Raw genomic sequence first — 25123 nt, forward strand, 5'->3', positions numbered from 1 at the left:
GTGTATATGCTGAGTTATGGTGTGGTTGATAAAAATTAAAAAAGTATGATGAAACAAAAAATTATCAACCAATCATCATAAAAATCATTAAAATTAATGGAATCAATCAATCCAGTCGTCATTCAACTTTTATTTGATTTTTAGCAAAATCAAATCCTTTGTATTTCATCATATTTCGTTAGTTTTTTTTATTCTCAATCTCTTGTTATAAAAATGTTTGGTGTAGATAATATTCAAAACAAACTAGTCGAGCTCGAACTCGGGCCACATAAACGAGTCAGCTTCAGGTCGAGGTCCCAAACAAACTCGTGAGCTTACGAGCTAGATATCTTTAGCTCGAACAAATTTACTGAGCCGAGCACTGCATAGCTCTCGAGCAACTCGACCGTTTAGTTCCTAATTGTAATTATAATTTTCCAGACTTTTGGAAACGACGTCGTCTTTGCTCTAAGTTGCCTCCAGTCAAGAGGAAACTTCAAAGAAGATTCGATAGTTCCTATGTATTCAGTATGATTTATTAGGGCCAGTTAAAAAAGTAGGAGTGAGATAGAAAGTATTTAAAAAATACGGACTTTGACTTTTTTTTAAGAAATAAGAGTTGACTTTTGATTATTATACTAACAGCAATTAAACTTAATTAATTCTCCTTTTTTTCTTCTCGATCGACACACATCTTCTCTCAATTAAAATTTACGAGTATTTTTCCCCAAATCGAGATATTGAATAGACTCAACAATCAATGGTCGACCATGAGTCGACCATTAAGCTTTGGTCATGGTCGACCAAGCGGTCTTAGATAAATCCAAAAGTGGATAGATGGTCGATCTAAGTTTGGTCGATTCACGCTTGTGTCGACTAAAACGTTGTCAAAATTTTCTTTTTCAATCAGTCGATCGATCAACGAAAATAAACAATAAATCGAAATAAATGTTAATATTATCAGATTATTAGTCATTACGTCGATTTGTGTTGAGAATTATAATCAGAAAGGAAATGAAAATGGGGTCGACGGAGAGGATTTAAGTTAAGTCGACTGATGAGAATAAATTACGTATTTAAAATAAATGTATATATATAATCAAATTTAATGATATATTTACAGTTAAAACACAAGAACATTTAAGTAAATTGAGTCATAATAGATGCTTTTTTTTAAATACTTCACAATGCACCCCTTTTACCCAAATTTCCTGATTTATTATCCATCCCAAATTTTGATTTTTCTGTGATTTTCAGTTTATTATTATTAATTGATCGATAAAAGAATCGATCAAAATCGCCTCCCATAAGCGTTGAGGATCAAAGAATCTGAAAATTAACCGAAGAAGCGAGTAGGGAAAAGGGGGAAGATGTTGGAGAAAATTGGGTTGCCGCCGAAGCCATCTTTGAGGGGGAATAATTGGGTGGTTGACGCCTCACATTGCCAGGGATGTTCATCGCAGTTCACTTTCATCAACCGCAAGGTCCCTTTCGTTCATCTTCCTTGACCCCTGGGCCTTTTGATTTTCTTGTTTTACGTTCTTGACTTGAGTCCCATGTGATTCCTTTCGATGATTTTGAGTTTTGTGTGGTTTTCGTATATTCTGATGGATCAAAGTCTTCCTTTCTTGTGGTTTTCTCGGATACCCATGTCTGAATAAGTCTTTTCCTGCTGGGGTTTAGTGGTTCTTGGTGTATGGAGATATCATTTATCAGAGGCTGGTTTAGTTTTTTTCCCCTAGCTGGTCTAGGGGCAAATCTAGATCCGTGGCCAAGTGTGCGCAACCATGGATTGTATTATCACATCATACAATGATATTTAAGTTGGAAGTGGATTCGAAAAGGTCTTGTTATCCCTTGTATATATTAAACATGGCAAATTTGATATAGCTAGGTAGCTACCTAGTATCTCTATAATAATACATACAAACACCTGGCCACCAAATTATTTCTTCTGGGTTCTGTTGAATGATCGCAAAGTGGTGATCTTCATATTTTTGCTTAATACTCGGTCATGCGATGTTCTGCACTGGGCTCGGTGGTAGAATTTTGTTGTTGAGGTGAACTATGCAATCATTCATGGTTGCTGAACTTTTTCTGATTTCAATGTTTTCTTATAGCATATATTTTCGAATATCTTGCTAAATATAATCTAGCTTGACATATATTTCCAAAGAAGTTGGTTTAATGTACTGTAAAGATCACATAACTTACTTTGATGTCTTTTAAAGCGTGTTATTATTCTCCTTTTGTAAGAAATACCCCATGAATAATCTGAATTCCACTCAGTGTTAACTATTGAAGTTCTCAATGAATTTCCAGCACCATTGCCGCAGGTGTGGGGGCCTGTTCTGTAACAGTTGTACCCAGTCAAGAATGGTGTTACGTGGACAAGGTGATTCACCGGTGCGTATTTGTGAATCTTGCAAAGCATTAGAAGAGGCTGCACGATTTGAAATGCGCTATGGATATAAAAATAGAGCTGGGAAAGGTATTTTTTCAAACTTATCTTACTTTATTCAAGGTTGTGATATCTGTTCTTTGATTATTTTAGTGCTGTAATTTCATGTATCCACTATTGGCCTTCGATTGGGGATCTTTTTTATATCAATTTTTATGGAAAATTTGACTCTTGTCATGGAGGTTCTCCTGTTGATTTGTTGTTTGTCCTTGTTTTACTTGCTCTGTAATTTATTCCTTGGATTATAGCTCTTTATATTACGAGATTTATTTTATGTTAAAGCATAAGATCATTTCTTGAATTTATTTAAACAAATGGGTTATGTAAATGGCATAATATATTCTCTTTACACCATTGGATCAGTTTTTGAATTGCTATTTTCAATACACTTAACTGAGTAGATTATTTTTTTGCTCTATTACTATAGAAAGTTCTTGAAAGTGATGCAAATTATTGTGTTTCTAAATAAATTTACTCCATGATTGTCAGTAGATGACGTAGTCTAATCTGTGCTAATGATTTTGGTCGAAGTTTAGTCACATGAGCTCTTTTTGTTACTTGACTGGGGCCAAAGCGACTTTCTAATTCTTCTACTAATTTAATTACTTTGACTGTTAGATGAGAAAAGTTCCAAATATTTTTTAGATTACTCATCTTTCAAATTTATGATAAAAGATTTTGTTGAAATCTTTTGTCTTGTGAGTAAAACTGGGAATGAATTTTGAAAACAATGTATGTCTGCTGTTCTAGATTCCTTTCAGCTGATGAAATAACAGAAATTAAGTACCAAATCTTTATGTCTATCCTGAGTGGGAAATGGAGTTGTCAAGATTTTTTAATTCCCAGGTTGCAGTATATGCTAAATCTTGCAGATTGTATCTCATTGTACTATGTGTCTCTCATTGCAGGAGGCTCCAAACTCACTTCAAAGAAAGAGGAGGAAACATTTAACCAAGTTCTGGGTGATGACAACACGGCTCCATCATGCTCGAACATACAAGAAATAGTTTCTCAGGTTGAAGGAGATATAGTTAGAAATCTCTCTCTTGAGCAGCCTGCTCGATCATTTTCAGATGTTGGAGCAGCTACCCCTGAAGACTTGCGTCACCAAGCTCTGGTTGAAAAGAATAAATACCGAACTTTAAAAGCTGATGGAAAATCTGAAGAAGCAATGAGAGCCTATAAAAGGGGAAAGGAACTTGAGAGGCAGGCTGGAGCGCTGGAGTTATCTATCAGAAAAAATCGCAGAAAGGCTTTATCTTCGAGTAGCATGGATGATATTCAGCAAAATAAAGATGATTTTAAAGCACCTATTGAAAAGAATAAGTCTGTTACACGGATTACTAAAGAAAAAGATGATCTTTCATCCGAACTCAAAGAATTGGGATGGTCAGACTTAGATCTCCGTGACACTGAAAAAAAGCCTGTGGCTTTGACTTTAGAGGGTGAGCTTTCTACTCTCATTAAAGAAGTCTCACAGAAACCTCATCGAGAAAACCAAGCTTTGAGTGTTGAAAAGTCTCAGGTTATTTTTCATAAGAAAAATGCTCTTGAACTGAAGCGTGCGGGGAATCTCGTTGAGGCCAAGGAAGAATTAAAAAAAGCAAAAGTTCTCGAGAGAAAGATAGAAGAGGAGGAACTTTTGGGTCAGGCTGATGATTCTGACGATGAACTATCATTACTGATGCGTGGTATGACCACTGATGAAAATGATGATTTTTCTGCAAGATTTAAATCTGATGCTAATTTTGATTTAGATCAGTTTGTAGTCCTTTCCGATGATCTTGGTGTTCATGGTAATTTTGAAGTGACTGATGAAGATATGGATGATCCAGAAATGGCTTCTGCTTTGAAATCACTGGGTTGGACTGAAGATACCAATGGTGGGGATTTTCTGGACGATAATGTGATTTCTAACAGGGAATCATTAGTAATTGAGGTTCAATCTTTAAAAAGAGAGGCTGTGATACAAAAAAGGGCTGGTAAAACTGCAGAGGCAATGGCACTGCTAAAGAAGGCAAAAGTACTTGAGAAGGAACTCGAGGGCTCTGATACTCACGGATCTTTCATAGTTAACCAAGGTTCTATCTCCCAATCCGTGGGTGAACCATCCTTTTCAACCAAGGAAACTGTCGAAAATTTGAACCCCTCGAACAATACCAGCAGTAGTAAACTGGCTGTCCAAAAAGAGCTTATATCCCTGAAGAAGAAGGCTCTATCTCTCAGAAGAGAAGGCAGATTCGATGAGTCGGAAGAAGAACTGAAAAGGGCTAAGGTTCTTGAGGAGCAGCTTGAGGATATGAATAAAACTCCCTCTATCACACTGCCAAGTACCGGAAACAGGCAGATTCCTGACAAGGGGAATATGACTTCCGGTGACAGAGATGAAGAGGAAGTGACTGATCAAGATATGAATGATCCGTCTTATCTCTCTCTTTTGAAGAACATGGGGTGGGAGGATGAAGATAATGCGAAAGTTCCATCTGATACATCTAAAGAAAAAAACAAGGGCTCAAAGTACAGGAGTGGATCCTCTATTATAGAATCTATTTTTGATGTCCAAGCTGAGAAACCTAGAAAAAGTAAGAGTGAAATCCAGAGGGAATTGCTAAAATTGAAAAGAAAAGCTCTCACTTTGAGACGCCAAGGGGAGAACGAGGAGGCTGATGAAGTGCTGAAAATGGCAAAATCATTGGAGGCGCAATTGCAAGCATATGAAGAACCAACACAACCAGAAGTTTCATATGGAAATAATGAAGGAAGTGCATCCGTTGATGCCCTCCAAAATACCGTATTATCGCTTCGGGTCGATCCGCATAAGAACAAAATTGGAGATTCAAGAAACCTTGAAAATGTTGGACATGACAAACCTGAAGAGATACCTCATGAGAATGAAGAGTCATTTACTCATGAATTGACTTCCTCTCAGGCTGCAGATACTCAACCGCATTTTAGTTCCCTCCAAACAGAAATCTTGGCTCACAAGAGGAAGGCAATCACCTGTAAAAGAGAAGGAAAATTAGCTGAAGCAAAGGAAGAGCTTCGGAAGGCAAAGCTCTTGGAAAAACGTGTGGAGGAGGAAACATCTCATACAAGCACTAAATTTAATAATCCTTCAATAACTGAAGTCTCTTCCTCGGATAAGAAAGAGGCTAATACTAGTTCCGCAGTGAAACCATTATCCAGTCGTGAACGGTTTAAATTACAGCAGGAGTCCCTTAATCATAAGAGACGAGCACTGAAGCTTAGAAGGGAAGGAAAAACAACAGAAGCTGATGCTGAATTAGAATTGGCGAAAGCCCTTGAATCTCAGTTGCAAGACTCGGAATCTTTGGATTCTTCTAAAATTTCTGAACCAGTTGATGATGTTAGTGTCGAGGATTTCCTTGATCCTCAGCTATTGTCTGCTTTGCGGTCACTTGGATTGGAAGATTCCCAAAATACATATCGTGATGCAGAAAGACCAGAGCCACCCATGTCTAACGTAGATAATAGTAACAGCGAGAGAGATCAGTTAATGGAACTGTGGAAGGCTGAGAAGGTAAAGGCAGTGAACTTGAAACGTTTGGGAAATCAAGCTGAGGCGTTGGATGCCCTTCGACGTGCCAAGCTTTACGAGAAGAAGTTGCAGTCCTTAACTTCAAGATGATGGATTGTTGGTATTTCTTTCAGCGGTAACAGTCCAATTTATTTGGAGCATTACTTTAAATATGAGCTTGAGTTAGCTGCGGTTTGTTCTTATTCCAGAAAATAGATCTGAAATGTGCTTTAAGCAATTTGTGCCATGTATTTCGTGAAGTTGTATTATAGGAGACACTGTATTCTTTTTCACGATCATGAAAGGATTGTTGTTAGCTAAAATCTAGACATGGATTCCACGTTGTGTTTTTGTTTTGAAAAATGTGTTGCCTTTTTCTTCTTTGCATGTAGAGTGTGATGTTCTTAATATCGATTGAGGTTGTGCAAGCTAATTCACCTGCAATGCCTAAAGCTTGAACTTGTGCACTGAATCTACCTGCTGGGGTAAGATGTGGACTTGTAGCTTCAGTCATCTAATTCTTTTATGTTCGACTTTAATATGTATTTATAAAAGACGTGCCAGTGCACGTTGCATGTGAAGAAAGAGAAACACACCCCCCCCCCCCCCCCCCCCCCCAACTATGAACAATACAACTTGTGCGATGTAGATGCAGAAACTAAGCAGATACTGTAAAAACTCCCATCCACGCTGCCTACTCAATGGTCCTGTCCAGATTGGGATAAACATCCCATCCCCGAGCTCAATACAAATGTTTAATTTTTGGGATGGATTTTGAACCCGTAAAAGGACAGATGACCGAGTGAGCTCGCAATGCTCAGTTTGTTTTCAATCACTACTATACTTCTTCAGAAGCTCCATTGGTATATGATTAAAAAGAAAAAAACAAAAGTTACATTGGTATACAAAAAGAATTGGTTTAAAAAATCGATCAGACCATCAAATAAAAAAATTACATCGAAACATATAGCTGAAGGGGAACATATAATTTTTGACAGGCCTTGGTAATCAATATTATAATACATCCTGAATGAACATGCAAATATAAATAACAAAATTAATAGAAACCAGAAAATCAAGTCGAAGATTTCTTGAGTTCTTAATTGGAGCTATTTTTTGATGTCATATTTCTTGAATGTGACTCACTTGGTGATACAAACACAATTGATTGTCTTGACCTTCACGTGAGCTCATAAGGTAATGGTACCATGCATGTCTGCAACATAAATAGTTTTGTTTTCTTTTCACAGAGTGATCAACTTGAAGATATTAAGGCGACCGAAAATTCCAGTCTCTTGTTAACAAATGTTGCATGGTATTCTCTTCTTCTTTTCATTTCTGATCCTAACAACTCTGCCATCCAATAGATTTCCTTACACATCGAATGAGACTTATCACCCGACGAAAATCCATGCAAATATGCTGAATCATCGACATGGTCGATGTCTGCCCAACTAAAACCTATTTCTTTTGTGACTCTCCTATCTCTCATCGTGGCCCTCAATTTTGCTACCTTTTCCCACTTCCCTTTCTCAGCAAATAAGTTAGACATTAATACGTAAGAACCAGATTCATTGGGTTCCATAGCAATCAAAGCATCGGAAACCCTCGTAGCCATCTCCACATTTCCGTAAATCCTACAAGAACCTAGCAAGCTTTGGAGCACAGATAATCCTGGACCTCCAGGAATCTGATTCATGAACTGTTCAGCTGCATCCAGCCTACCTGCTCGGCCCAACATATCGACAATGCAAGAATAATGCTCAGGAGTAGGTTCGATAGAATGGTCATTGATCATTGAACTGAAAATTTCAAGCCCTGAATCAACCATTCCATTCCGACTACATGCTGTTAACACTGAGAGGAATGTGATTGAATCAGGCTTCACATCTTCCATAACCATTTCTTTGAAATGATTCATGACTGATTCATAGTCCCCGTGCCTACAATAGGCTGAGATTATTGCAGTCCAAGAAACTTGACTTCTCTCTGTCAACTCACTGAAGATCTTCTGGGATTCACATATGTTCCCACGCTTTGCATACATATCGAGGAGTGCACCAGAAACGACAGGATGGGTATTCAATCCTAGTTTTCTTATAAAACAGTGACAAAGTTGGCCCTGCCTTAGAGAAAGTGATTCAGAAGAGGCAATTGCGTGCAAGACGCTTCCAAATGTATAAAGATTTGGTCTTGACTCAAACGAAACCAATAAAAACACCTGTAAAGCTTCTTGATACTTTCCATTTAGCGAATACCCGGATAATAGAGCATTCCATGATATAATATCTCTATAGTTGAGCTCTTCAAAAACCATAATGCATTCTTCCATGAAGTTAAACTTACCATACATAGTAATAAAACAATTTGCGACATTCAATTCTGAGAGGAAATTTGACTTGATACATAATCCATGTACCACTTGGCCTTCTCGCACCATACTATTTGTTGTTATGGCATGGATTAACCCAACAAAAGTAACATCATTTGCATAAATTTCATGTCTTCTCATCTCCCTAAATATGTTCACAGCATCGGCCTCATTTATGGTAAGCATTGTGGTCCACGAAACTACATTCCGGTCAACAATATTCTCAAAGATCAATCGGGCATCTTCAACAATCGCACACTTTGAATACAATGACATCAGAACATTACAAACCGAAACATGTGTTCTGTACCCTCTTTTCATTGACAAAGTATGCACTTGCTTCCCAAAATCCAAGTTTCCTTTCTGGCTGCAAGCTGTAATTACGCTAGTGAATGAGACATGATCCAGAGAAATGCCCCCTCTCACCATTTGAACAAATGCTATAATGGCTTCCGATCCGTAACTCCCCTCCTGAGCATAGCCCGAGAGGATTGAATTCCAAGAAACTAAATCTTTGTGAGGCATTTCAAAGAAAACTTTTTCAGCTTCCAAAAGTTTTTCACATTTTGAGTACAATGTCACTAGTGCATTTCCAACAAAAATCTCATTGTTCAAACCAAACTTGAAAACAAGACAATGCAGCTGAATCCCAAAACCCAGCTCATAACAATCAGCGCAATGCGCAAGAACACTAGTATAAGTTATTGCATCAAAGCCAATAGCTGCCGAATGCATATCACAAGCAAAAACCAGTGCATCTCTGCTATCTTCAAACCCTGATATAACCGTATTATAAGAAACAGTATCAGGGTGCGCCAAGTCCTCGAAGATAGATAAAGCCTTGCTCAAGTCCCGCGATTTACAGTACATATTCATCAGAGAGTTACACACAGAGACATAAGACATATAACCAGAAGCTGTAACAAAACCATGGATTTGCGAACCAAGTTTCGTGTCCCCACGACAAGCCTTAAGGGCGACAGTAATGGCAACTTCGTCAATATTGGAGAGACCCTTTTGATTCTGTTTCTTGAAAACACTAATCGACTCATCATGGCGATTCTTGTGTATGACATTGTGAAAAGATGAAAGGCATGGCTTCGGAATTTCATCAAGCAGGTAGTGCCCATGATAAAACAAGCCAAAGTTCTTGCGACATCCAAATCCTTGTATCGGTACTTCGTTGAGGATTTTGAGTTTCAGTTGGCGGGGTATCATCAAAATCTTCTGTTCTATGGTCCAAGAAAACTTTATTACATTTTTCAAAATATATTTTGTATAAAATCTGAAAATTTATAATTAGTAATTTAAAGCAAATAAAAAATTAACGATGCCCTGATTTGATTTTAAACTAATTTCATTTGGATCTAACATAAGCAGATGAAAAGAAAAAAACATGCGGTTCGATGAAATTTAAAGGAGAAGTGAATAATAATAATATTGAAAAGAGACGAAAAAATGTATTATCAATAATTTACGTAAAATTAAGACAAAAAATTATGCGAGACGGTCTCACGGGTCGTATTTGTGAGAAGAATCTCTTATTTGGGTCATCCATAAAAAAGTATTACTTTTTATGCTAAGAGTATTACTTTTTATTGTGAATATGGGTAAGGTTGACCCGTCTCACAGATTAAGATTCGTGAGACGGTCTCACATGAGACCCACTCAATTTATCAATCAAATAATTTTAAAAGAGTAGGTCTCATGTGAGATCGTCTCACGGATCTTAATCTGTGAAACGGGTCAATCCTACTGATATTCACCATAGAAAGTAATACTCTTAGCATAAAAAGTAATACTTTTTCATGAATGACCCAAATAAGAGATCCGTCTCACAAATATGATTCGTAAGACTGTCGCACACAAGTTTTTACCATTTAAAAATATATTTATTTTTACAGAAATATTTAATATAAGGAAATATGTACTTTAAATAGATGTAATATATCATATATGATGTATATTACAACTTTAACCGGAATATATTTTAATGGTTTTTTAATTAAAATATTATAAAAATCAAATAAAGTATATCAAAATATGACAAATTGTATGCTTTTAAAAATTTATATAATTCCTTCACATATTTATATAAAATTTATATTTTATATGTTTTCTGGTTAACCAGTTCAAATTGAACAAGTTCACTCGAAAAATAAATTTTAAAAAATAAAAAAGTTGGAATCCGAGAAAAAAAATATATCGGATTCCAAGTCATTTTAAGGGCAACTTTGTAAAAAATACTTACTTTTTTTTAACTTTTTCTTTACTCATCTTCACTTCTAAACTTAGTTTTTACTCCCCATTCTTTTAAAATTCCCAATAATGCCCTTATCTTTTTTTTTTTTAATGGTACATGACATTGTTTTTCCTATCGAGCCTGTTCTGAAAGGCATGTAGCCTAAAGATATACAACTACGCAAGGTTTCCAGCTTATATACCTTATTCATATGATCGAATTTTTTTAATGGTCATCATGCTCCCGTTAATAAATTGAACAGTTTATCTCTTTGACCAGAGTGCCGTCGGGTTATATCCATTGGGTTTACAGACTGCTCCTCACAGCCTAATCACGCAATCGCAACATATGGTTCCTGACGCAGATTCCTTCAATAGCCCTTAGCACAACCCTGTTTCGTTTCCTACCTGATGTATAGTAAAGTAGTTCAATTTGCAATTAATACATGATAGGAGCAAAACCTTAGTTCTTTTATTCAAACATAACAAATTATTATTACATAGTAACATTTTTTTTTTAATGAAATATGATTTCCATTAAATGGTAAAAAAGATAAGTTCGGTACAATAATAATGAATGAAACACAGACCCTACTATGTCGCTAAATACAATACACAGAAACATGGGGTATACCCCAGATCCTAATAGAAGCACTATATCAGTGAGACGAGCATGCATCATGTAGTTTTGTTTGTTCGAGGGCACCATTGCAGCAGAGAGTCTGTACTTCGCAGGCACATGGCACAAATAACTAATAAAGGTTAACCAGAGCATACACTGAGAATGCTATGTCTCCATCTCACTCAGCTCTAGATTGAAAGCAAACTTGAAGGGTGTATTATATATGAAAAGCAGGTAGAAAACATGTGAACAAGTACACGGGGCATACCCCGGAGGCCAGAACAACTACACGTGGCATACCCCGGCCTATAACCAAACGCAGAACACGACACCCATCACGAACCCAGTTGATAATGAATTAGACAACAAGGGCAAACGCCACAAACCATAAGACTGAACAAGAGGTAAATCCCACCGAGCATCACAGCTTGAGAGCCACCCCCTAGCTTTGGACTTGACAAGATTAGTATCCAGAGAAGGATTGGCCAGATCCCAAACATGGGCGAGAGCCTGGAGTCGATTGTGAGTATCCATCCCACTCAGCACATAATCAAGACTTATCGTTAGACCAAGTACACGGGGCATACCCCGGAGGCCAGAACAACTACACGGGCATACCCCGGGAGTCTAAACTCAAAGAAATGTAACAGAAACACAGACATAAAAATAGCAACAACTACAAGGGCACACTTCTTGAGTCAACACAAATGAAAGGCTAAAACCCCAGATTCTATCAAGAATTGTAGATAAGAAAATCCATTAGTGTTTTCATAATACGAGCAACGAAGCCTACTGAACCTGTTAACTCCGATTAAACAATGAACCGAAGACCAGCAACATAAAAAGTGCAATCTCCAGAACTCTTTGTGTCTTAACAGAGAGGAAAGCGCAGTAGTCGCAGCATCGCAATAGAATCCAAGCGAACTGAGCAACCCCACTCCGAGTAATGTCGCTTCATCTTCTAAGTATCCAAGCCAACCTAGCCATCTTCCATGGAGTCCCCTGCAAAATGCAACAAAACAAAGCCAGCACCCATTCCAAGTAATAAATGAAATACATTAAGCATTGAAGAAGGGACATGGAAACACAGTAGGTGTCACGAAAGCCAAATAAGTTATCCACACACGAAGCCCACCCCAACGCTTAACAAAATTGAGTACACTAAAAGCACTTGGCCGCTGTCCCATAACATATCCAACAAGACAATATCCAAATGTTTTTTCTACCGATTCAATCTCCCCACATACAATAACGACCTCACCAACTGGAGGTTCAATATATTTCAGCAAGGAAGATTCAACAGGAGCTCTATTGTCCTTGAATAGACTAGCAAAAGATTAGCTGAAATTAAAACACACATAAAGTAGATAGAAAATATTATAATGTTTTGAAAGAAAATGAAGAGGTTGAATGATGCATTCATCTTCCTTCTGTCTTATTATTTATAGATGTCTTTTGCGGATTTGTTTTTCGGACTTCAAACTTTTTTCCATAACTTTTCTTTAATGCTTTCTAGCTGTGTTTGACACTATCTCTTGAGTGGGTCGAGTGGGTAGTTGAGTAGTCCCTCCACTTTTCTTGAGTTATCTTTTTCCTAGATCATTAATCTAGAAACAGCTTGTTCTTTCAGTTTTATCTCCTGGAATAAATAGTAAATATGGGTCTGGATCATATCAGCTGAGATTTCATTACCCGCTTCTTGCAGAAGTTTGTATATATCTTTGAAAATTACTAGTTGCTTTCTTGTTGCCCTAATCCGTCTTTTGGAAACCTTGAGATATGTATAATGTAACGTCCGAAAATCAACCTACGTAAACCACATGCATGCAAATTATTTTAATTACTTAATTGTTTTATTTAATTTATTTTAAATGCCAGCATGATATTTACTATATGATTAAAGGTATGATTGCGTGATTAAATGATAATATGACATGATTACATGAAATTTGAGGATTTTAACCGAATATTCGATAATAGACAGGGAAAAAAAGACCGAGGACAACCAAGACTAGAATAAATATTTTTCACTAAATATTTTCAAGGATTCCTAATATGATTAAAAATGATTTAATTTTTTTAAAAATGTTGGAGTTCGAATAATTTTACGAGTCGAGCTCGATTTTTTTCGAGAAGCCGGTTTTGGGCAAACAAGAAGTTTTAAAAGATCAAAAATATTATTTTTAAGAAACTAATTTTATAAAATTTTATGTTTTAATTAAATAAGTGTTATTGGACTCAATTTAATTATTTAAAGTAGGCCTAATTGCTCTTAAGCTTGGAAGCCCAAAACCAAAGCTCATTTACGGGAGAAGGCCTCAGAAGGAGTCCATTTATGAGAAAAGGCCCCAGAGAGAGCCCGTCTATGGGAGAAGGCCCCCGAGAGAGCTCCGATGATCGTATTTTCACGATGAAGCCTACTGCCCACCCCCATGGATCATGTGGAGCTGAAGACCGATCAGTCGACCAAAGTATAAATGCTAGTCACTTTCGATGATCAAACTTCACCCAAAATGATAAAAGATTGAATGCTTTACGATTAAATGATTTTATGATATATGATTTATGCTTAAAAGATATTTAAATGATTTTATTATGCTTAAATGATGTTTAAATGATTTTAAATGGTTTATTTATGCTCAAAAGCTATTTTAAATAAAAGTATGATTTTTAAATGCTTGTGATTGTATATGTATTATTTGTTACTCATGTTTAGAACGCGCCGAATCATTAGACTTAATAGGTTTGTATGATGCAGGATTTGATGATTTGAGGAGGCGCTGACGCTTGAGTGGATCGAGTGAAACAGTACACTCCTGAGAGACCCTTTCATTTTTCGCACTAACTTGATAGATAAAAGATTTAAAGGATTATTTTTAATGATTTTATTAGAGATTTTTATGCTTAAATTTTATGTTAGTTGATCTTTTTAAAGGTCGACATAGGATTTTTAGTTAATTGATGATTTAGGGATGTTTTGTTACACTTGAGATTTCATATGTTAAATTATTATTATTGTTATAAATGTTAAGTTATTTTAATTAGTATTTTCGAGTTTAATATTTATTTTTTTTTAAAAAAATAGAGGTCGTTTCATATAATACATTTTCTTTAGTTCCAAATTTCGTTTTAATTATTGTGTGATTTTCTTGTTCCCAAATACCCTATATTTATAGGTATCTTTGGGTCCAAGTCCTTTTGTTAGTGGACAAATCACATGCCTACTTTGCTTTTGTCGGGGAATCTTTATCTTTTGTTATCCCCATGGAAAAGTTATTAGGGTCACATGTCTACTTATTTTTGTCGGGGAATCTTATACTTTTGGTGTCCCCGAGGAAAACGTGGTTGTGGTCCTCACCACTTAGTCCTGTTTCTGCAGGATGCTTCCTGTCTGATCTAGGTCTCAAGCCCTTGCCAAATTCTGGCTCCTTTTGATTTGAGCATTCTGGGCAGATTTGTTCTGACCATCTTCCCACACGAGCCATGTTGCAGAATTTTCCGATGAGTTTCTTTACTCCCCGGCAGCTGCTATTAGACAAAAGATTTATTTTCTTTTCAAATAGATCTTCTGCAAAACTTGTTGTTTTTACTGTCATAGTGTTTAATAGGAAAGATCCGTTTACTGAATTATGATAAAATTTAAACGAAAACCTGACTTTGTCCATCTCGGTTAGATAGACCCATAGACCCCATGTTCTTCTGGTGGAAATTTCATATTTAGTTATTGAAGCAACAAGGGGTGTTTCTTCTGTCGGAGGATCTTTAATGAATTTTTGAACATTAACATATGGCCTTTGTATTACATACCATAGCTGAGTATAAGCCTGTAGATATCCTGTGATTCGATCAGAGACAATTCTCTTATCGGCTTGTTGTAGTCTACCCGCAACTTCTGCATTTAGGGAAAGTTTATTGAACTTGTTTTGAAGCATTTCAAGGTGTTCTCTCAAATGCCTCTGCATTTTGATGATGACATCGATATCACCGCTGTTCATCTCTTGTTAAAAAATCTGTAAGAATATTTTCATGAGATTTTATGATCACAATATCAAAAATATAATTTTGATATAACGCTTACCATCTTAATAATCTGGTCTTCTCGGGTTTAGATTTTATTCTATTCCTCAAGAAAGCTTTTACATGTGTATTATCAACTTTTAAAGTAAATTTCTTTGCAAGTAAAAATAATGGTCATTTTTCAAAAATCATTTTTACCGCATAAAATTCTTTTTCGTTGATATGCAATCTTATGACTTCTGCATCTGAGAAGAGTCCACTGCTATATCTGCATGACTGTTCTCCTTCTGGTGTGAACTTTGTTAAAACTGCCACCCACCAGTGATCACTGACATCTGTATATAATACCAGAACATCCTCGTCCTGATGAATAGCCATTTTCGGAAGATTTTTACAAATCTCCTTTAGTTGACTAAGTCCATGCGTGTGTTCTTTCGTCCATATAAATTTTGCATCTTTTTTCAGTAATGGAATGAACACTTTCATGTGTTTTGTTAGGTTTTGATAAACATCCCAGCAAAATTAACAACTCCTAGAAAACTTTGAAGTTGTTTCTTTTCTTTTAACTCGTTTTGAAAATTTTGCACTTTTTTTTACTATATGATCTTGCAAAAGTATTCCAAACCCATCGATTTCTATTCCGAGAAATTCAATTTTTCTTGTGGCAATTTCTGCTTTCTTTTCAGATAGAACCAATCCTTCTTTTCTACAAACATTAAAGAAAATCTCTAAATGCTTAATATATTTTTTTTATATTTTTAGATCCTATTAAAACATCATCAATATAGACAAATATAAATTTGAAATAATCTTTAAATAGATTATCCATTTTTCTCTGAAATATCTGAGGTGAATTAGCCAATCCCATTTGTAATACCTTCCAGATATAGTGTCCATGTGGTGTGGAGAAAGCTGTGAATTTCTTGCTTTCTTCCTGCATCGGAATCTGATAAAAACCAGACTTACAATCAAATTTAGAGAATATCTTCGTATTGCATATGCAACTAATTAGATGTTCTCTACTAGGTATAAAATACACATCAAACTCTAGAATCTTATTAATTTCTTGGTAATTAATAACTAATCTGAGTTTGTTACTTTTTATTTCACAATGATTTCTTACAAGAAATCTTGGGCTACTGTATGGTGAAATTCCTGCTTTGATTAAACCAAGGTCCAGATGTTCCTTGATTATAATCTGCATATCCCTTTGATCTATTATATTTATTGGGATAGGCTTGCATCAGACAAATTTATACTCTTTTCCTTCCTTAATTTTAAAGCAGGCTTTGAGTTGATTTTTATCCCACCATGCCAAGGGATCTTCATTGTAATTTTCTTTGATCTTTTTATTGACATCTTCTAATGATACCCTTGATTCAAACCCTACCTCATTCTGATGCAGAACTATCTTGAGGCATTTTATTTCTTCTGATTGGAGCTGCTTATCTGCGCTTAATTGGAGCATTGTTTCTCTAAACCGTCTAGAATCTTTCATTTTTGGGTTCAGAAGCTTTCCTTCATCACCACGCTTGCTGCGAATTTGAATTGGAAATTTTCTGTAAAATGCCTCTCTTAATCGCTGAACTATGATTTTGTGATCACAAAGTGTTGTGAACACTAATCTTCTAATCTCATTTTCTTGCGTATAGGACTTAAACATTTGTAGAAAATTATTTTCTAGCAGAATGTCAGCTCATGTATCATGAAAATAAATCGGTGGTGTTTTTACCTTATACCAAGGCGTTTTTCCAGCACCACCGATAACGATTCAGTCATCTTAATTCTTTTACATAAGATTTAGATTCTTTTGGAGAAATCTCTTCCTGCAATCTTTGGTAATTCTTCTTCCAAATTAGTTGAGAAAACTCCTCTTTTTACTGTACAGATTCCAGCACCTGAATCAATATAAGCAGAAAAATGTTATGCCTTATATTGTTCGTATAACATTCTTACTGGAATGTATATCGAGAATGAGCTTGTGGTAATTGAATTTTCCACATTTTATCCTCAGCCATAAACTACATTCCATATTCTAGACGTTTCCAAGGTTTATGTTCCTCAAGAAACTCTAGCCCAAGAACCAATCGATCTGATTCTTTTACTGGAATTCCTTTTATATGAACTTTCAATTCTCCGATATTGATCATTCATTAGTAAGTTCTTATCATAGGTTGTTCTAAATAGTATATGGCATTACAAGGAAATTGATTCCTTTGTTTCTTAATATCAAATACTATTTCTACTTCCTTCCACCCTTCTAGACATCTAAGCTTTCCTATTGTAAAAAATCTTTTTAGTGTCTGTTGGGTTTCTTGGACAGTTGTTTTTCCTCACCTGTAGCTCGTAATTCTATCTCTTTGAAAAGATAGTATTCTTGATTCCAATCTAAGAATTTGATTCCTCTGTAAAATCGGTATTGTCTTGTATTTGGATATCTATTTCTTGTATTAAAGGAAACCCAATTCTTTCGGGATAAATAGTCTGGTCACTTTTTCAAATATTTCAGGTATTTCAATAAACTCATTTCTAATAAACAATTCTGAAGGATATGTATTAGATAGAGCATATGAAATTTGATAAGTAATATAATATGGTCTATTACCCTCTTTCATCAGCTTTTTTTCATTGAAGTTCTGATGCAACGTCAAAGCTCAGCTGAAGTCTCGATCTGTCAGGTTGTAGGTAATTCTTGGATAAATTACTCTTACAATTTTTCCTGCACAGAGATTTCCTGAGATTATTCCCAATACTGAATCTTGAAGGTTACCCATTCGTTTATCGCATTAGCGATATCAATGGGTGAATCTATTCCTTCTTTAAAATTAGCTTTTATCATAATCTGGATTGCTCCGATATGAATCCAGGACATGGTTCGTGCTACTTCTATCTTGAGTTTTTGTAATTCCAACTTAATTTCTTCGGAAAGAATTGGTTGTATCTCCATTCTATTTCCTGTAAGTTCCATCGGAATTGCTATTTCCCTTCTGGAAACTTTATAGATTAGATGATGCTTTCTATTTCTTAGGCCAAAACTTCCTAAGAATTTTTCTACATGTCCTGCAGAGATTCTCTGATATCTCTGAAGACTATGATTTTCTCTCATGATCCTTTAGACCATGTTATGGGATATTGTTGTCTGGCTAAAGAAACCAGACAAATATTCATGTGTTTCGTGTCGAAATACCTCGTCTTCAATCAGATTCTGATTCTGTTCCTTCAGATCCTCCCTGACTTAAGATTTCTTCTTCTTCATAAATACTTTCGTCATAGGCAATATCCTCGAATTGGTATACTTGAATAAGATATTGATAATAAAATGCTTCTTCAATATCCGGGGTTGGATCGAAGTGTTTAATACCTCTTTTCATTTTCTGGACTTTTGGTTGAGATATGACCTCTTGCTCCACATTTCCGGCACTTACAATCTTTAAAACTTTCATTAGCTCGAGTGTAAGCTCTTCTGAAAGTTTTCTTTGTAGGTGTTCTTCCTGTGCTTCGACATGTACTCGATGCTTGAGATGATGTCCTACTTCTTGATGGTCCACTTCTTTACCCAGATTTGTAGGATCTGGCCTTTTGTCTTGACCAAACTGTTCTTGGTTTCCAAGAACTTCTTCAACTTCTGGCATAAGGATGAGATCTAAAACCCTTCCTCTTTTTTCTTTGTGGTTTACTTCCAATAATTGTTGGAAGATCATTTTCTTTACAACACAAAGAAGTACTTTTGTTAATATTTCTTAAACGTTTGTAATTCTTTTGTAATGCTACCAAATGACACCATTCTGCCAATTTTTCATTAAGGAAAGAGGCTCTTCATGTCAATGTATCTGGATTGCCAGAGACATATTCCCTTATTATCATTTCTCTCCAGGGACTTGGCATTTTGGCGAAGAAAAGTTGCATTACTATATCTTCTTCGACCCCTGAATTCCATCTATATTTAGTGAATAACATAATATATTCATCCCCTAAACATATGTCATGTAATATAAGACTATACAGAGCTTGAGTATATTTCTTTTTCTTCTCTGTATCTTGAGTGTTAAAATAATCTATCCCTATAAATTGTGCTTTAAAAAGGGTAGTCATTCTTCCGGCTATCTCGCTAAGAGATTCTCCGGCTAGGACTGATGCTTTGGTTTCTACTGAAGTCATGTACCAAGCAATTTTAACTGATCCCATAAGACGCATTTCCAATAGTTTAATGAATCCTTCTCTATTGAGATCGAGTGTACCTGTTGCGATTCTCATAGTGGATGTCCAATCATATATGAGATCTTCTCTGTTTTTAAAATATAATACATCTAGGTTAAGCATAACCCCATAAGGATGTAAAGGTTCTAAAACAGATTTTCCATAGGGTGTTTGGTGCAAAGGAATTTGATTCTTCCTTGACTTTGTTCTTGCTGGGTGTGATTCTTCACCAGTGTAAAAGTCTGTTTGCGATTCTCTCATATTTATATTCTGTGATTCCACACTTTCTCTTGGTGGTTCTTGCGAAGATGACCAGGTTATGGTGGGTTGTTCGCCTCCAGTTGTGTTCATCTTTAGATCTACAACCTTGAGATTTGTAAAAGATTCTACAAGGTCTTGGAGATCCTCTAGACCAATCCTTTCTAAAATTGTTATCAGATTAATTTCTTTTATGAGACTGTTTTGATTAGATTGGTCTTTTTTTCTTCTTCAGTTAACGGTTTTGGCATCAATTTGGCCTTCTCTCTTTGATGTAATAAGGTTTTAGTACCAAATGATGGTGGTAACCTTCCTTCTGATGTCTTTTTACTGAACTTGGTTGTTGTTCAAGGTTTTGAAGTCTTGTTTGAATATCCTTAATATTTCAAGAATTTCTTCCTGGTTCTCAAGAATTTTTTCTACATTTTGTGGTACATAATACAATATATTACTGTCTTTTGAATTTCTCTAAGATCTCTGGAAAGTTTAGAGGAATTCGGTACTATTTCTAGGAACCTGTTATTTTCAATCATAAGTTTACCTTAGGACTCTGATAATTTCCCCTATTTTTATGATATCTGACCTTGGTTAGATCTTACTACTTCGAATATTCCAAAGATTTGGAATATGTCCTGTAAATAATTAATCTCGAACCTGTGTTTGGATTCATGTTATTTGAGAAAATTCTCCTCCTCAAATATTTAATTACTTTATACTAATAAATTTGTATGTTTGAAATAATTTTATCTTGACTCTGATGTCATTTTTGGCCTCAGGAAAATCAATCATTTGAAATTAACACGTATAAGGGTGATATTGTCTTTTTTAATGGTTTAGGGGTTTAAACAAAGCTTCTTGGGTGTAGGTTGTTAGGATAAAGTTGAAGTTGGGTTTCGGGATTTATTTACAAATTATCCTTATTTTAATCCGAACCTAAGTATAAATATGATTTATTCTAAATAGTCAACTAAAAAAATAAGTTAAATTTTAATTTTTTGATTTTGATACATTGATCACTAATTTTTAAAAATATTCTTAATTTATTTTGATTATTATTTTTTTCTAAAAATTTGAACATGTTTTATGTGTCGTAATTTTTGAAAAACTACGTTTTGTTATATAATTTTAAATTTTAGTTATTTCTGAATATATGAATTTAATTTTTTTATCTGAATCAATTAATTTTAGATATTAGTATTAATTTGATTATATTTTATTTAGTTGGAAAAAAGGTTTGTGCTTTGTATACTTAAACACCTAAAAATAATATTGTTAAAAAATTATTATTACCCAAAAGTATTGGTGATCGACAAAATCAAAATAGCACTTGACTATTTCAGGAAACAACTGCAAAGTTTCATGTATAGCAGGTAACGGTTCAACCGCTTACAGAGTTCAGACCGCCTATCAGCTCAACCGTTTAAAGCTCTCAACAAGCTGTTCGAAGAACGTTATGTCGAAGTCATTAAAGAAGTCATTTATTGCTCACTTAATGAAAGACATTCTCTGACCGGTGCAGAACACTCAAATAGGTTTGTACCGCTACAAGTCAACCGTGTTATTCACAAGTCTCAAGATTGATCTGCATTTAAGTCACTATCCCAAAAGAGAAAAATTACTTATGTCCTACAAGTTCTGATGGTAAAAACAGTTGCTATAAAAGGACACCCAGCAGTAACTCTTCAAGGAACGAGATTCAAAGCTGTGCTAGCAAAGAGAACATTAAATGTATTGCTGAAGAACATTTAATGTAGTTGCAGCTGATAGTGACACATCATTCCAAGGTTTCAGGTTAATGTTGCTCATCTTTTTCTAACCATTGGATTGACAGCTTATATAAGTGAAGCTGGTAGTATGCAAGACTAAGACACGATCACAACGTGAGACATAACCATCAAGCTTTCAAAAGCGTGAATCTTTCAAGTCTTCATACTTTAAGTATCTGAGCGCAATCAAAGATCACACATCTCTATCGCTCAAGGACGCATTCAACAGAAAGATATCCGATCTCTCAAGGATCATATTTCTTCCGCACATCATGCTTATGAGATATGAATGTTTTTGATATTTTCATACTTTGTCTTTTTATATGTTGATGGTCCAGCAAGAGTTTTGGAAATATTTTTAAATGTAGTAATTTTTCAGTATGGAATTCTTCTTATTTTAAAATGTGTGAGTTTTAGCAGTTATTGCATGCATGCATTTAAATGTTCATTTTCGAGAATTAGCTTTCAAAAAAAAAATAAAATTTCTAGTAGCATTTTAAGTAGTAGACGTTTCATATTCAATTATAATGAATTTTAAAAATTATAAGTATATTCAATAAAATTATGTTTTTCTCTACCTATTTTTTAATTGTTAGGAACAAAGATGCGTTTAGAGTGAGTAAATAAACATTTTAAATTTTTTTATTAAACATTGCCAAATAATGTAACCGGTCTTGATAGGATTAGCTATACAAGACCTGATTTTACAACTCTTAAGAAACGGCCAGAACACAAATTGTGAGTAAAACAGTCTGATGATTTTTATGAATTTATACCTTCAAATATAGCAAATAAGAAAGATAAGTAAATTCAGTAAAGGAAATGAAAAAAAAAATTTGTGGATTTTCGGAGACTCAAGCTTTTATGTCATCCCTTCTTCTACTTAAAAAGGATTGCACTGAAAACTTTGACTTTATAACTCTTTGTAACAATCCGATTGTTAGGACATAGCACTTGTCGCTTTACCAAAAACTATAGTTGTTGGTAATGGTACAACTCAAATCTTTTAAACCGCACATCAACTCAAGCACCACAGTTCGATCGCTCTTCCAGCAGGGACAATTATTGCACCCAAAAATATCCCTTCCAATAATTGCACTGCTTGCAATTAATGAGAATTGAACCCGTGACCTTAGCTCTGATACCAATTGTTAGGACCGAGCGCTTGCCACTTTACCGAAAGCTATAGCTGGTGGTCATGGAGCAACTCAAAACTTTTAAACTGCACAGCAGCTCAAGCACCAAGGTTTGATCGCTCTTTCAGCATGGACAATTATTGCACCCAACACCGATTCAACCTTAGGACTTATCCAATGCATAAGTTGAAACTTCAAGTTAGCTCAAATGGTTGAGACACACAGTCGGACAACCAATACAACACAAATGAAACAAAGAAGTGAATCTTCAGATTCAAAGTATCAAACAACTATTCAAACATTCCAAACAAAAACAATCGATTAGTTTGACAGAAGTCCTTGATGATCTAATAAATAATATTTGTTGCAAGAGCTGTTGAGCAGCAGTGAATATCAAAGTGATGAGTGCTCAAAAATCTTTTTAGAGAATGCTTAGAGTGTCGTCTGCATCTTCTTTTCTTATCATTGAAACTCTTCTTGGAATTCTATTTATAGTGTTCTTTGAATCTTCCTGTTCAATGTTTGACTGGAGCTCATTAAATGAGCATTAATGCAAAAGTAGTGTTGTCGTCGTCCTTTCCTGTACGGGCCACTGACAGCAAAAAGTCACTAGCTCTACGCATATATTTTTAAGAAAAACAATTTTATCTTCTGATATCTTTTTTGTCGTGCATTATCAGTGTACTAAATTTTCTCATAAAATAGGTGAAATACTTGTAAGACATGTGGCTTGAATCAGAAGATGACTTACTCAACCGTTTATAAATGTACTTCGATATGGTGAATGACCGAGTAATTTTTTTGCTACAGACGATAAAGCACTTAGATAACTTTGCATCTCGAGATCGGTTGAAGAATTCTTCTGAATTTTCAGTGAGCAGTCGAGTACCTAAAACACATTGCAAAAAAAAAATTGATTTAATACAATGAGTTATTGTTTATTATCACAAAAAATAAGGGATCTAAAAATAATTTTAAAATCATTGTTTTTAAAAAAAGGACAGACCTGTTCGATCGAGAACTGGCTACGGATCCAGTCCAGACCTAGTCTAAAAATTATTTTTATGATCAAATCAATCAGAATCGGTCAAAAATGGTCAATATCCAATTAGACAAATCAAAAACTGGTGAATATGTTAAAACCCGTCCGACCGGTTCACCAGATTTTTTAATATATAATTATAATACTATAATATGGATAAAAAAAAATAATATTAATTTATTATATATTTATAAATATGTTGTAAAATATATTATATTTGAGTTTATTATTTATCCGTTGGAATATAATTGTATTACTTAATAATTCTAATATTTTAATACAAAGAGCGTGATAATTATTTATCATAAAATTATTTTTAAATAAATATATTATTTTGAAAAAAAATTAATCAATAAAATGATTTTTTTAATAAAAATATATATCTAATTGAATTTAATAATAATTGGAGTTAAAATTAATTTATGTTAAAGGTAAAATTAACTTTTTAGTTGAATCATATACGAATTAGACTATTTACAATAATTCATGTATCAATTTATTCATAGCTAATGTGTCAAAATAGTTTTTACTCATTCTTAAACTATTTTAATTTTAAGTAGGTCTCATGTACAACGGTCTCACGGTTGTATATCTGTTAGACGGGTCGATTCGGTACATATCTATAGTGAAATGTTATATTTTTAACTCAAATCAACATATATTACACAATATTTTTTTTAACATAACTACAAAACATTCGTCGTTACAATACAAAAATTGTTATGAATTAAATTATAAGATATTTTTTTAAATAAAAAATGAATATTTGTGGATACTGTGCACTGAAAAATTATAATTTAGACATAATAAATAATATATTTTATGAGTCGGATCAGATATCTATCTCATAAAATTAACTCGTAAGAAGTTTCACGTGATTTTTTGTGCATAATTTTATAAAATAATTAAACATATGTAAGATAATATGAAATATATTTAAATTTTGTTTGAAAATTTGCACCTCCCAATTGAGTCTTGCCTTTGCCAGACATGCACAAACTTCCTCCATATTGCTGCCTCAAGAGAAAATCAACTCGACTCCTAACTTTTAATATTATTGTAGATATTTATTTACAATAGACTTTCATATCACATAAATGTTTATGAGTAGGTCTCATGTGAGACGATATCACAGATTTATATCTGTTAGATAGATCGATCTGATCCATACTTTGAATGAAAAATAATATTTTTCAAATAAAAATTTTAAAAAAAGTATGGGTCGAGTCGGATAAGATATTTGTCTCACAAAATTGACTTATGAAACGACATCATAGGAATTTAACTCTTTTGGCCACTTATATTAATTAATTATTAAAAACTAATTAAAAAGACCAAAACAATTATGGTCCCGAACAATATGAATAAAAAAATTTGCATATCTTGTTTACAGAAGTACACGGCTTGTTTTTTTTTTAAATTTTTTTTTTCTGTTGATAATTCTTTAGGGATGAATAAAAAAAACTTGTAAAATCATTGACCGATTGATCTTTTT

The 25123-nt window shown here is 34.5% G+C and overlaps 2 protein-coding genes across 3 annotated transcripts; one reads left to right on the plus strand and one right to left on the minus strand.

The window, feature by feature from the left end:
* Positions 1–1199: 1199 nt before the first annotated feature.
* Positions 1200–6330, plus strand: LOC140961248 (uncharacterized). 2 transcript variants are annotated; one of them, XM_073419653.1, is made up of 3 exons: positions 1200–1463; positions 2302–2470; positions 3349–6330. In XM_073419653.1, the coding sequence occupies exons 1-3, from the start codon at positions 1350–1352 to the stop codon at positions 6087–6089; spliced, it is 3024 nt and encodes a 1007-aa protein (XP_073275754.1). In that variant the 5' UTR covers positions 1200–1349; the 3' UTR covers positions 6090–6330. The 2 variants fall into 2 exon arrangements, with proteins under 2 accessions (XP_073275754.1, XP_073275756.1); XM_073419655.1 differs by having other exon boundaries at positions 1207–1463; positions 2316–2470.
* A 592-nt stretch (positions 6331–6922) lies between these two features.
* Positions 6923–9733, minus strand: LOC140960867 (pentatricopeptide repeat-containing protein At4g32430, mitochondrial). Its single transcript, XM_073419178.1, has one exon. It carries the CDS (start codon positions 9565–9567, stop codon positions 7234–7236), a length of 2334 nt encoding a protein of 777 aa, XP_073275279.1. The 5' UTR covers positions 9568–9733; the 3' UTR covers positions 6923–7233.
* Between the last annotated feature and the right edge of the window lie 15390 nt (positions 9734–25123).

This window comes from Primulina huaijiensis, chromosome 16, assembly GCF_012295235.1.
Source record: "Primulina huaijiensis isolate GDHJ02 chromosome 16, ASM1229523v2, whole genome shotgun sequence".
In the NCBI taxonomy this organism is placed as follows: domain Eukaryota; kingdom Viridiplantae; phylum Streptophyta; class Magnoliopsida; order Lamiales; family Gesneriaceae; genus Primulina; species Primulina huaijiensis.